Source organism: Micromesistius poutassou (genome assembly GCF_964030765.1).
Source record: "Micromesistius poutassou genome assembly, chromosome: 5".
NCBI lineage: Eukaryota > Metazoa > Chordata > Actinopteri > Gadiformes > Gadidae > Micromesistius > Micromesistius poutassou.
This window is the reverse complement of record NC_140275.1, coordinates 12,235,150-12,250,149: the sequence shown is the minus strand read 5'-3', so window position 1 is coordinate 12,250,149 and position 15,000 is coordinate 12,235,150. Positions and strand designations below refer to the sequence as shown.

Sequence of the window (15,000 nt, the reverse complement as noted above, 5' to 3'; positions counted from 1 at the left end):
CTGGTGTATTAATAGAAGGGAAGATTAAGTCGATGAAAGCTGACTTATCACCCTCACCTTCTGTTTGAATCTAACACTAAACCTTCACCACTCATAACCTAAACCATTGCTTGTGAAGGCAAGAGGCCCTTTTTCGCATCCAAGATCCACAACTTATTTCAGTCATGTTTTCTAAATCTCTCTAAACCGTGACATCAATGAGTGAAGAGCTGCTCAGTGTTTACTTTGGAGGACAAAGCATGTACATTTTTCAGTGATATATTTGGTTATAAAAGGTACACTTTGCTTAGGGCAACAGATTAATTAAATAACACATACATTGGCTACCTGTTAGGTGTACAGTTATGAATGTTGCGACACATATTGCCCATATTCATTTTGTACAGTACACAACTTTGAACATTAATTTTTCAAATCCTTAGTATGACAAAACTCTTTTTTTCCCCTGACCCGTGGGGATGATATTAGAACCAAACACTGTAACATATATGTCTTGAGTCCACTTCAAAATGAAATCCAATTTTAAGAAAGTGGAGAGATTAAGTAACCATGACCGAACGTAGAATTAGATCCGTGAAAAACCACTATGAGACACAGCGGGGCCAGTGGAGGTAGTAAAACCATGTTATGACTCATCTCATGACTCCTGGTATGGTTGAGAACGCGAGCGGGAGCCAGTGGATGTAACCCCCCAGCCCCTGCCATGTACTCACACAGCGCGTAGGAGAGCCAGGGGGCCCGGATGTGAACCCCCAGCCCCGTCCATGTACTCACACAGAGCGTAGGTGAGCCAGAAGGGCTGCTCGTAGTGGACGATGGCCACGCACAGCGTGTTGAGGCCCACCAGACACAGCACGGTCCAGTAGAAGCTCTGGGCCTTCACCAGCCGGCGGATGGTGAAGCGCAGGCGCTTCTCTTTCCGCCGGAAGTACGACGACGACTCCATCTTGGCACTCTTCAGGCTGGCCCGCGCGAACGGGGACCCTGGGGGGGCAGTTGGCAGGAAAAAGAAAAAGGCACGAGAAAGAAAAGGAGAAAGAAAAACAGGCGATAAAGTCACAGCATTTCAATTGATTGTTTTCTGTACAGTTCAAGAGACCGGGTTGTATTGAGTGTTAGCTAGTACAATCATTTATTTACCTATGTATATTCTTTAAGTTTTTAAACTTATACTTTGTATAAGTTTATGTCAGGCTCAGAAATGGCGGACCGCAGATCACTTAAGCACGGAAGAAGTGAAGTGTGTATCGTTTACATTTTCACTGTACTCTTCACTGTACTGTCGCCCCACCCTGAGTGTTGTAACCCAGTATGTTACAGATAACAGTATGCAACAGATTAGAGTGTACAGTATGTTATACATACCAGTTATTTACAGATGACAGTATGTGGCAGAATACAGTATTGTACGCATCTCAGTTTGTTACAGATTACAGTGTGTAACCCATCCTGGTATGTTACATATTACGGCATGTAACACATCCCTGATGTTACATATTACAGTATGTAACACATCCCAGTATGGTACAGATTACAGTATGTAACCCATCCCTGTATGTTACATATTACAGTACGTAACCCATCCCGTTATGTTATAGTTTACTGTATGCATATGCAACAGGGTTTCTCCTCCATGTTGGAGACCAGAGACAAAATTGGGTAATGAGGAGTGAGGATGAATGGTCCAGCTGTGCTATAATTAACTCCTCCTCTGACAAGTTTCATCTCCATCCCTCCTATTTTATCTCTCTTCCTCTTCCCCCCCCCCACCCACCCCCTCTCTCTCTCTCTCTCTCTCCTCCGCTCCCCTCTCCATGTCCCCTCTGCCCGGGTCTATATTAAACTTTCTCCAACTTAAATAACTCATAAATGTCAAGTGGGAGCAGGGGGGGAGAAAGATTGTTTAATTAGTGCCTCGTTATTGCCACAGGAAGACCGGAGAACATCATTTCCTGTTCTATTTCTATTACACAGAACCCCCAAACCCTGGGCCCTGGGCTAGCCTACCCTCTGTCCGTTCTGTGACTGTGTTTTTGTCTTTTGTTCTCTCTTTCTTTCTTTCTTTCTTTCTTTCTTTCCTTCATTCTTTCAACCTTTCTGTAAGACTTGTTACTAACCAGAAAGTGTAGGGTTCTTGGTCGGTGTGCTGTGAGTGGTGCTAGATGTTTAGGGGCAGTGTGGAGGCGGAGGCGGCGGTGGCGGCGGAGGTGGAGGTGGATGTATAGGGGTGGAGGTGCAGTGTGGAGCTGGAGGTGAGTGTGTAGGGGTGTAGGTGGAGTGTGGAGGTGGTGGTGGATGTGTAGGTTGATGTGTAGGTGGATGTGTAGGGGTGTAGGTGCAGGGTGGAGGTGTCGGTGGATGTGTAGGGGTGTAGGTGCAGGGTGGAGGTGGATGTGTAGGGGTGTGAGTGGAGGGCGGAGGTGTAGATGAGTGTGTAGGGGTGTAGGTGCAGGGTGGAGGAGTAGTTGGATGTGTAGGTTCAGTGCAGGAGGTGCAGGTGAGTGTGTAGGGGTGGATGTGTGGATGTGTAGGGGGCGGAGTGCAGTGTGGAGGTGGAGGAGGATGTTTAGGTGTAGTCTGGAGGTGGAGGTGGATGTGTAGGAGTGGAGGTGCAGTGCAGAGGTGTGATGATGATAGGGGTAGGGGTGTGAGTGCAGTGCGGAGGTGGAGGTGAGTGTGTAGGGGTGGAGCTGTTCTCACCAACAGAAGATATGTCAGTGAAGTGGTCTTCTCCTTCCTCTGCGTTGATGAGCTCATTCTTACTCTTCTTTCCTCTCTTCAGCACTGTGGGAAGGGAAACACATCGACAGCATTGCCTTACATATATCTGATAAGAGTCTCAGGGAGCTTTCACACCAAGTTCACACGGAGCGTTTGTTATGAACCCTGATGCGTTTCCCTCCCTTGTTTCTTATACGTTTTTTATTAAATACTTAAACTTTACGATAGCTGGAAGGAAAATTACCTTAAAACCCTTTTTTCATAAAGAGAGTTAAGAGCGTGTGTGTGTGTGTGTGTGTGTGTGTGTGTGTGTGTGTGTGTGTGCGTGTGCATGTGTGTGCGTGCGTGCGTCCTCAGACTCCAACTTTTTCGTCTGAACCCCTGGTCTGAACTCTGCTGCGGTCATAATCTCATTATACTTCTCAGGCACACACTCTCTCTCTCTAAGCTTATAGCCAGAAGCAGAGAGAATACTCTCTCTCTCTCCCTGTCCCTCTCTCGTTCTCTCTCTCTCTCACACACACACACACACAGACATCACCCCCACCCCCCCTCCTAGCTCAGTCTTAGAACGTTTTCACTGAAGACAGCAGGCGTCCGCCTCACAGAACGCTCTATTAATACCAACTGACTTTCTTATCATTTCATTTCAAGATAATATCGTACTTTACTGAAGAAATTATGTATTATTTATATTGTTTTGATAGCCTAGCATCTGGCCATGGATGCTTACAGATCTAGCCATCTAAACTCATAAAAACACTTTCTGATTCATGTTGAATATTAATATATTTGAAATAAAAGCAACGGTTGGAAGAATCTAGAAATTTCTCTTGCGTTAACAGGGCCAATATGTGTTATGCTATTCTATCACTGACACATTAAAGACTTCATTACATAGAAACATCAAAAACTACATTACATAGATTAAGATAATATAAATAATATAATAATATCATAATGATATAGTGTATGTATCCATATATCCATACATATATGAAATATATATATATATATATATAAATAAATAATTGAAATGAGAACAAGAGAAAAAACTGTTCACTGTGAAATCGGCCTCCGTTCAATTGTCCAACGTTGGCCTTTGACCTCTGACCTGAGTTGTTGTGCTTCCTCTTGTACCACGCCCCGTCCAGCGGAGACTTCTCCTCCGCGTTCTTGTCCTCTTCTGCCAGCATCACCTCCTCTGCAGGAGGAGAAAACAACAAGGAGTCATCTCCTCTCATTCTGCCCTCCATCACAGGAGCATTAGGACAGTTGATAGTTGAGACAGGGAGAGGGGGACACACGTAGATGGTAAGAGAGCAGGTAGAGTTAGACAGGTAGAGACAGGTAGTCTGTGATCCAGGTATAAGGTAAAACAGATTGTGGGAAGAGGAGAGGGTGAGACAGCAGGTAAAGGGTAAGACAGGTAGACGGCGAGACTGGAAGAGGTTGAGACAGCGGGTAGAGGGTGAGACAGGTGGCGGGTAAGACAGACTGAGGTTGAGACAGGTCAATGGTGAGACAGCAGGTTGAAAGAGTGAGACAGGTAGACAGTGAGACAGGCAGTGTGTGACACAGGTGGATGGTGAGACAGGAAGAGGTTGAGACGGGTAGCGTGTGAGAAAGGGTGAGGGGTGAAACAGATAGAGGGTGAGACAGGTAGTGTGTGAGACAGGTAAAGCGTGAAACAGGAAGAGGATAGGACAGGTAGAGCGTGAGACAGGTAGAGGTTGAGACGGGTAGCGTGTGAGACAGGTAAAGCGTGAAACAGGAAGAGGATGGGACAGGTAGTGTGTGAGACAGGTAAAGCGTGAGACAGGGAGAGGATGGGACAGGTAGAGCGTGAGCTAGGTAGAGGGTGAGACAGGTACCAACCTGCTCTACAGATCCACTCCAGGTATCCGGTCAGCTCTCTCTCTATCTGCTGCTGCCTCCGCAGTTTCAGGAACTCCTGTCTCTTCTCCACTCGCTCTCTCTCCTTGGCAAACTCCCTGCATGCACACATGCGCACACGCACATGGGCACACGCACGCACACACACGCACGCACGCACGCACGCACACACGCACGCACACACATAGGCAGGCGCGTACACGTACGCACACAAAACACAACACAGAGTCAGTGCCAACCAGAGACTGTGGTGCCAGCTAGGATTCCCCTGCCTGCCAAATACAACTACTAGAAAAAAACAGACACACACACACACACACACACACACACACACACTCTCAACAGTTTCTATGGTAACTTCAGAAAGGGGTTTCCTTGCAAGCAAAATAATGTCCAATCATCCCAACATTGCTATCCCTATTCATGGAGTATACGATGATGTGTTATAGTGTGCAGCATATGCATTTAAATGCACGTATACATGTGTACAGTAATCACCATTGTATGCTATATAGTATGGACAGTATGTGCACATGGTAAACGATATAAAAAGTTGCTGTGTGAATGGGAATCAGCTTCTATTAAATCTATACTTTCATTTACATACATTTAGAAATAATTGATATACGGGGAGGAGGGGGGGGGTTGAGAGCTTCATGTTTTTCACACATGCCCTCCAGCCCCCCCGGGATCTGAGCCCATGTCTGCTACAGACGGCATGTCTAACACATAGTGGACAGGCTCCCTGCTGGGATTGTGCTCGCTTTGCCTTGACCTTTTCCAAGATTCAGTGCACCAACGTGCAACATGCTAGCATGCTGGGCTGCAGCCCTGACCACTGCTTCCTGCCAAGTGCTGTTATGTGTTGGCCAGTATACTGCAATAACATCAGATGGGATCAGACATTTATTTAAGTAGAACAGGACCGTTGTTTAATACAAAATAGATTCAAACAAATACAAATAAGAATACGACTACAAAACATATACCGGTATAGCTGGGATATCTTTACGTAGTACCTTCTGTAGTAGATACTGTCAATGCTGCAATAGTACCTTTAGGAATATATACTAATATCAGTACTGCAATACTACCTTGAAATAATAGAAACTACTGTCAGGACTGTAATACTGGCTTCAGTAATATATACGACTGTCAGCACTGCAATACTACCTTCAGTAGTACATACTACTGCCTGTACTGCCATACTCTCTTCAAAGATATATACTGCAGGTACTCTAAAACAATGTGTCCATATTTTCCATATCAAAACAATGCGTCCATATGTTTATTTATAAAAACAATGTGGCATATGTTCCATATCAAAACAATATGTCCATATGTTTAATATGAAAACATTGTGCCCATATGTTTCATGTCAAAACCATATGTCCATATGTTTCATGGTCAAAACAATGTGTCTGTACGTTTAATATCAAAACAGCCCCGATGCCTCCAATTCATCCCAACAGACAAACCGGTCAGACAACAGCTGAATGAACCCCACCACACCCACCCAATCATCAGCCCACCCGCCCGACAGCCTTCCCCAAACACCAGCCTCAGGGGTGGGCCGGGTAAAGGGGGGTGGGGGGGGGCCCCAGAGGGTGAGGTTGAGGGAGTGCGGGAGTCATGGGGAGGAGGGAAGCGTGGGATATAGACCCATATACCGGGGATTGCTTGGATCGCGACCTTTCACAGAGCTGACATGAAACCGGTCTCCCACAGCGCACAGCCCAGCACACCGTCACACAGGATCAGTGACCTTTAACCTCCCCTGGCGACCGCCAGACCCGCTTAGAGCCCCCGCGGCTCGCCACACTGACCGTCCTTTGATTATTTCTTGATATGTCTACTTTCTACTTTTTTCTATTTTAGTAGTTCTGGTCAAATGCATTCCAGGGTGTGAAACTATGCAATGCAAGGCCTATAAAAGACAAACACATGATAGGAGACATGCTCATCATGCCCTCAGGTGTGTCATATAATTTTGCTTTTGCTTTGTCAAGGAAACCTCTGATTTGCAGCGCATTGATTGATTATTATTCTTTTATGCCAAAAATCACCAACAAAGGTGATTTTTAACTAATCGACCAGATGTTTCCAGATGTGATATGCGAAATGATATGCTCAAATTTCTGCAGAAGAAATCGTACATTTCAGCTGATTAGTCCATAAAAACCAAAAACATTATGGATGAATGTAGCAAATACCTTTACCATTGTTGGTAACTGTGTTATACGCTTAATAGCCACTCTGGAATGTCCCGTTATCAGAACATAATATATGAAAGGGGTGGTGATGCAGCCGAGGCCTTATAAGGTTTATGCCTTACGTAACGTACTGTACCTTTCTCACCTTTAAACTATATAGTGACTCATATCTTTTACTTTTTGCAGCACTGGGAGGAATTGAGTTACAACTTTCTTCAAAGGACTCTCCCTCACCTTGAGGGAGTAAGAGGAGCAGATTTAACGCTTGCATTGTTCACAGGGGAAAGACGTCTTATCACCTTCCAAGAAGGGGAGCTGACCCTGCCCGAGAGGACGCCCACACTAAAGACGTGAGTCTAAACTGCGCCAGCGCACATGAATAGAACATTGAATCAAATGAAGAAAAATAAAGTCAAACAAAACGTCGAGGCAGCTGAAGGAGAAGTAATACGTTAGCTGTGGTGCATTCGCAGTAATGGTGGCTTTAATGTGGTTGTGACAGAATAAAGGAGGCAGGGAGGGAGACGTTTGGCACGAGAAGGGGAAAGGAGAACTGTTTTCCTTGCGATTTAGGAAACCAGTACAGTGTGCAGGAAGTCCTCTGGCCCTCATTCACACCCAGCATGTGGTGTGTGTGTGTGTGTGTATGTGTGTGTGTGCGTTAGTGTGTGAGCGTGTGCATGTCTGTGTGTGTGCTCTTCCCTGCATGTGTTTAAGTGTGTCAAGAGATTAAAACCAAAGGGCATGCACCAAAAAAGCACCCATCGGCTGATAGCAACAACAGTTATATGGATTGTACTGCGTCACGTACCATCCATGCACCAGCAGTTAGTTTGGTATGGTATAATAACGAATAGTATGGTATAGTATATGATATAGTAGACCATAATATTGGATCGTTTGTTGTCCTCAGAAAAGGTGAGGAAAACTGGATTAGCATGCAAGGATAATGATGGCCTAATCTAATTTTATATGAATCTATTTTAATCTAATTATGCCGTTGGGACTCTCACCACTGCACGTTTGACTGCACGTCTGAATTGTTGGGGAGCTCCATGTGCAGTACCATTCATATTTGGATATATGATAAGAAAAGGGGCATACTACAAATATTCTATCATTCTATCATTTAATTATGAAACTGGTATATAACTTGATCCTGTCCTGTCTGAAATTGTCCAGTCTGTGCTCTAGCCAAGTATTGATCCAGCAGATTTCACTCTTGTTTCACACCCGGTTTATAAGGATGTTAGTGTTTAGAAGTACACTGAGCAGGACTTTCCGTGCCACATTGAGGGAAAGCCTTGCTCTAATATTACGGCTTTTTTGCAGTACCAAACAAAACCAAGACCTCCTAACCACAATAACCCAAGCGCCAAGACCTCCAACACCCAGACCCCCCTAGCATCAAGACCACCAACATCCAGACCCCCCACACCAATACCCTAGCACCCAGACCCCCGTGGCACAAATACCCTATCACCCAGACCCCCCCTTGCACTAACACAACCAAGACCTAGACCGCCAACACCAAAACCCCCCTAGCATCTAGACCCCTCTATCCCTAAGTCCTCCAACACCCCAAAATCCCTAGCAAAAAGACCACAAACCCCAAGAGCCACCACACCAAGACCTTAGCACCCAGGCCCCCATAGCACCAAGACCATGAACATCACAACCCCGGACAACACCCCCTAGAACCTAGACCCCCCCCAGCCCAACACCATGCCCCAACACTAAGACCCGCGCACCCAGACCCACCAGCAGTGAGACACATTCAGTCCGTTAGCAGAGGATTCCTGTAGAATGACATTTCAGAGGGTACAGAGGGTTTTCTGTAGAAGCACATTTAATAGAAGCTCGATGTTGTTCAAGAAGAAGCGTTTACTCACCCAGACAGGACGCCCAGCACCAGGTTCAACATGAAGAACGATCCGATGATGATGAGTGGAATAAAGTAGAGCCAGTTCCACGTGTTCCCTGAGGCATCGTTGGCCTACAACCACACACACACACACACACACACACACACACACAGACTAAGTTCTGAAATTTTTCAGTGAGTCACAGAAGCAAACATTAAACAAATTCAAAGTTGGAATAAGCACAGTAGACGAAGCGCAATATCATTTATACAAGTCAGGCGTTTTTTTTCCAATACTTTTCTGTTGAGTCAGATCGTCCTTCAAACTGAAGTGAACTGAACTTTAGAGGTCAACTTAGTACAAGTACAAGCCTGAAAGCGACCTGGGGCAATGGGGGTTGGGGCTAGGGTTTAGGGCTAGGATTGGCTTAGTGGGTTATGCGGATAGGGTTAGCAGGTAGGCGTTGGAGGGTCAGGGGTTGTAGTTAGAGGGTTAAACTGTTAAGGTTAGGAGGTAATAGATTGATGGTTAGTGTTAATGGGTTAGGGTATTAGGTGGTTAGGTGTGGATAAAGTCAGTGTTTGAATATGTTAAGCTCATATAAACATAGATAGGGTGATTGTTTCTGATACTAATAACATCAGCGGACCGTGATTGGTTAATAGGAATATTGTTCCAGGAAACATTTACGATGCTGAACCAGGACCATATCTTACTTGACAAAATGATGTTGCAGAGCAACAGATATTGCAATCTGAATAACACTGTTAGTACATCTGTTACTGCTAATGCTGCTTATAAGCGTAATTATAATATTGCAATATTGAAAAGAAAGTACAGAAACTCTTAGTATACTGTGTGTGATGAGTCAATTGATAATTACACAAATTTCTCATTATCTCAGCATAACACGCTATTTTCCTGGAATCATTTATTGTGATCTGATTATTCTAGTAACATTTATTGCAGAATCACTGATGATGAGTCCTGCGGCTTCATCTGGCTCGTACAGACAGCATACACATTAAAATACACCATTATAAAATCATTCATAAGCCAGATAATAAGACAATTACATTACTCCCAAATCCTCTGTTATCTTGAGAGGAATTATTTTTTTCAAAGTGAGGGGGGCTGATCCATTTTTTACTTTCTTACTGTCAGCACTTGTGACAAAAACTTTATATTATAACCAAGGTAAAATCAAGTTGTTAGTTTTCAGTGAGGCAATTTTTCAGTTGTGTTTCTAATTTTCATTTGTGCAGCTCTTTTACAGTTGTGTGTTTTGTGTTTTGAGTTGTGAGGTTGAACAAAAGCTTTAGCATAACACTCACAGACTGTACAAAACAACACCCAAGCTGGAATGAATATCTCTCCGCCTGTATCATCTCTCTCTGCCTTGGTCTTGCTCTAATAGAAAAATCAATGGCTCCCTTTGGAAATGATAACAACCAACGAGAAAAAGGAGTGTGTGTGTGTGTGTGTGTGTATGTGTGTGTGTGTGTGTGTATGTGTGTGTGTGTGTGCATGTATGTGTGCGTGTACGTGCATGCATACGGGCATGTGTACGTGTGTGTGTAAGTGTGTGAATATGTGCCATCTTTGTTCTTATTGTGAAAATTGTACAGCTATTGGATGGATTGATCTCTGATGAGTGTAAGGGAGAGATAGAACAAGAGAGAAAGAGAGAGGCAGATAGAGGATAGAATGAGAGACATAGAGGGAGAGGCTGAGGGGGCCTAGGGGTGTGGCTGTTAGAATGAGATTAAATCCCCTCGTCTTCCCTCTCTGCTCTCTATTGGACTGGGTTTCTGTTCCTCGATACAACCGCTAGACCAGCTATGTGTGTGTGTGTGTGTGTGTGTGTGTGTGTGTGTGTGTGTGTGTGTGTGTGTGTGCACGTCTTCATTGCCAGAGATGAGGCAAATGAGGCCATTTGTAGCCTGCTGCTTCTCTTACACGCATCATTGAAATCTCTTTTTTCGTTTTTAGAACAAACTCTTTTACATTTTATCTGCGCTTGACATATTTGCCAATCGTCATCTCTGAGGGATCACAGCGTTTATAATCCTTATCTTTTAAAGATAGTCATTTATTAGCCCGATAGAGAACAGGTGTTTTCTGTTGTTAGGGAGAGCCAGTAGGCTCCCATGGGGGAGAGCTACAGAGAGCTCCGCAGTGGTCAGAGAGCTCCGCCGCTCCCCTGACCGACAGATCATGTTTCAGATCGCACCGTCCAAATGTTTCTCTTTTCTCCCTTTGCTTTCGTTTCACAAGATTCAAACATGGAAGGGTTTGAGTGCGCCGCACAGGAGATAACAGAGAGAGCTTTAATTAAATCCAGCCTAAATGTCTGCCTGGCCAGCACTCCAGAGGGCTCCAAGAACATTAGGCCAGAGCAGGCTTGGCGGAGGGCACGCCCAGCTCCACTTAATGGGAAATGCAAACATCAGCCAGCTGTGGTCAGCTGCCAGGGAGGCTGTCTGGCTTCCTCAGCACAGGGTTACACGCAAAGAGCATCGCGGTATTACTGCTTTGTTTGTTGGTGGGTGGGTTGGGAGCGGGGGAAACTGGAGCAATATAAAAGGCTTTTGGCAGAAGCAGTGGGCGGAGGGAGAGAGAACCAAGATGTTTGCATGCATTGTGTGTTCATTGAATAATCATTGGATTTGACTTTTTTTTTTTTTTCCTTGTGTAGCCTTACTAAGAAATTAATAACAATATTCTTCTTTACCTTTCTCTTTTTTATTTTGCATTATTATAATATTGAGCAGAGCCATTGTGGCAGAAATAATTTCCCCCGGGATCAATTAAGTACTCTCAATCGACACATTAGCCATACCGGTTCTTGTTAGAAAACAGTCAAAAAACCATAGAGGGTCCGACTGGGCCTTCTCTTCAAGACACCGTTGCCTAGCAACAGTTGCCTGGGAAGAGGCATCTGGCGTCCCGAGTCAATCAGAGGCTCCATAATAGCTATGAACTGAACTGCCAAAACCGTCGTGGGTTCTCTGCCAAGTCCATACCAGAAACTTCCAGGAACTCAGAATCAGAGTCAGGGGCCAATGCAGTTTGTAAACCACAGGTCCCTCTTTGTCCTCACAAGGTGGGTTTGGGCCAGAGAGAACTACGGCCCTCAGCCCGTACTCCTACCAGGAAGAGATAGGTGAGGCTCTGCCAGTAATCCCCTGGCAGCACCGCACTTATCACTTCCTGGTAGTTGTAGTAGTGTAGTATTCAGACCAGTATTCAGACTACCATCCACGCTATTACTGCACACTTCCGCTGCGACGGGAAACACACCCTATTAGCACGCAAACATCTCCATCGAAACACACAGAGCAAGAGAGAAAGCAAGCAAGAACAGAACGAATGAATAAGCAAGAGTAAGAAAGAAGGAAAGAAAGAAGGAAAAAAGAGAAGAAAGAAAGCATCCATTGCTCTCTAATCTAAAGACAGATCAATACAAGGCACTATCATGTACATCTTCTCTCTTTCACAAGATAACCATTAATCGATTCAGCAGTCAAACACATGGAATGATCATAGTCAGTGATTCACTCTGGAGATAGGTCAGAGTAATCATAATCACACCCCGAGATAAAGACAGGTGCATGTGGAACTTAAATGTATCGCAATATGTTTTTATCATTTACATGATTAACATGGGTATGTTTTGAGGGACTGTTCTCTTGCGTTTATAACTACCTATATAATAAATGGTCAACTTATGCTTGACGTTTAAATAGTTTCACCTGCTGGTCTTTGATTGTAACTAAATAATCTTCAATAACAATGGTCCTTAAAGTAAAACAACAACATAAGTTTGTCATCACGTTTTTTGAGGGTCAGGTGGGTGTGATGGACGCGGAAGAGGTGAGAGAGTGGAAGGAGGCGCAGGCGGAGAAGCTAAGTCACAATGCAGAGGTGGGAGAGGAGTAGGAGAGGAGGAGAGGAGAGGAGGAGAGGAGAGGGGGGGAGGAGGAGAGGAGGCGAGGAAGAGGCAGGGAGAGGAGTTGGAGAGGAGAAGAGGAGACGAGGCGAGGAGGAGACAGGGAGAGGAGGAGGAGAGAAGGAGAGGGGAGGAGGAGGAGGAGGAGAAAGGAGCGTTGGTGAGGAGTCGCTACATTAACCTGTCATGACTGGGGGCCGTTAATCAGCCTGCAGGGTCAGCCCTGTAGCCCCCTGGCCAGCCTAGCCAGCAGACATGGTTATTAGAGACTCATATAGCTATGGGATGAAGACATACTTTTATTGGTGGTGGCGGTGGAGGAGGAGGAGGGGTTTTACAATATCGAAGAGCTTCCCAAGGCACGACCCAACTTGACCACCGCCTCCCAAAAGAACTTAGGAGCCAGAGAGACAGACTGACTGGCTGGCAGACAGACAGACAGACTGACTGGCACACAGACTGACGGGCACAGCAAGAGAATCGCAGACAGGGTAGGGATGGGCACACAGAACTGATGAATCGATGTGCAAAAATACGGGTCATCTGGTCTTGTGATCTGAGATGACAAATTGTCTGATGGTTGCTGTGATTCTACAGTGATTTTTACTATGACTCAACTGTGATATTAATGGGGCTGAAAGTGATCAATACATCATCACAGGAGACAAACCCCCGACCACCACCACCAGCTCCTATCCCCTGCCAGCCAGGCAATGATATTACGGCTGGCTGTTCGCACGCGCGCGCGCGTGTGTGTGTGTGTGTGTGTGTGTGTGTGTGTGTGTGTGTGTGTGTGTGTGTGTGTGTGTGTGTGTGTGTGTGTTCATCTGTGTGTGTGTCTGTATTTGTGTTTATCTGTGTGAATTAACGTGTGAATTAATGTGTGTGTGTGTGTGTGTGTGTGTGTGTGTGTGTGTGTGTGTGTGTGTGTGTGTGTGTGTGTGTGTGTGTGTGTGTGTGCGCATGCATGCATGCAGCGTGCACAAGCGTGAGTGTATAGTAAGCTTTGCAGTGATAAAGCATTAAAGACAGACGGGTTTATGCTCGGTCATAACAATATGCAGCCAAGAGGGATCCTAATTCTTCAGTTGTTTTCCTTTGGTCTTTATTTTGGACAGCTCTGTTCCAGATCCGAACACTAACTGGCGTTAGAACTGTTTTTAATCACCTAATCACTTCTAACATAGCAGACTCAAGATGTGTTGCTTAAGGATGATAAACCAGACTGTATCAGGCTTCACGATACCCAGAATACATCTATGTACATATGTATAGGTAATAAATGATTCATATCTCAGAGAGAGTCAAGGGAAGCATGGTTTACTGTTTTTTACTAAGGTTTAATTATTTAGTCTATCTCATTCATTTTTATTACTGCGCTGCATTTTCTGCTGTGAAACCCACATTCCCCAAAGTACTATTACCATATCTTATTATATCACAACATATCTATTTATATCATACTATTCCAGAGATAAGTGAGGCTTCAGGAAGGAGTTTTTATTAATAGTATTTTGTGCTTAACAAGTATCTTAAGAAGTTATGGATCAACACCTGCTATCAACATTGCAGAATCTGACTGTGGAATTGATGTATCATGTAGCCCTACACTCTGCACTGTCTGCCCAGCAATTTGTACAGCAACTTTTCAAGTCAAGTCAGGTCAACCTAATCAGGTCAGCCCTTAATCACAGGTCCAGTCTCAAAGGGCTTCACAGGGCACCCACATTATCCGACACACTTTAACCCGAAGCTCTCCCAGGACTTAAGGAAGGTGGATAGAAAGTGGCAGTAAAAAGGAGGTCCAGAGAGAGAGAGAGAGCGAGAGAGAGAGTTATGGCGCATTTCCACCGGAGGGTGCGGGTCTTTTCAGTCTGAAAACGTGCGGCACGGGTCACATTTCCACCACCAAAAGTGGGCGTGACCCAGACTGAGCCGTATTGAGCCGTACTCGTCTCACAGTACTCCTCTGTTGAGGTACTGAGACGCCTGAAAGGATCCCGGCAAGGTTGAGCTACACACGCCGTCCGTTGATTGGTCAACAAAATCAATTCTGTGCGACAGGGGGATAATAACAGTACCCGCAAGATAATTATGGACAACGGCAAAAGCTTCGTTTATTGAAGAAAATGTTGCGCAAAAGTTTGCCGTCCTTCTTGGACGTCTTACACTGTTGCTCGCTCTTTGTTCATTGTGCGCATTCTTCTTTTTCCTTCGATTTATTAGCAGGCTACACTGAGATCACGATGCTTACGTTGCTGCCATGGATATCGCCGTCCGGCTGAAACCCCACCCTACCATAAGGGTACTGGCCCGGTGGAAACGCGCGCCGTAACTGAGCTGGGCTATACCA

General features: G+C 45.1%; 1 protein-coding gene across 1 annotated transcript in view; it reads right to left on the bottom strand.

Moving 5' to 3' along the window:
• Positions 1-15,000, bottom strand: part of cacna1ba (calcium channel, voltage-dependent, N type, alpha 1B subunit, a) — a gene marked incomplete at both ends in the record, with an annotated part of 87,336 nt that overhangs the window by 42,991 nt on the left and 29,345 nt on the right. Inside the window, 5 exons of the mRNA XM_084468162.1 lie at positions 775-993; positions 2,701-2,784; positions 3,836-3,925; positions 4,600-4,715; positions 8,723-8,826. Coding sequence (XP_084324288.1) covers positions 775-993; positions 2,701-2,784; positions 3,836-3,925; positions 4,600-4,715; positions 8,723-8,826 — 613 coding nt within the window. The remainder of the gene's footprint in view (positions 1-774; positions 994-2,700; positions 2,785-3,835; positions 3,926-4,599; positions 4,716-8,722; positions 8,827-15,000) is intronic.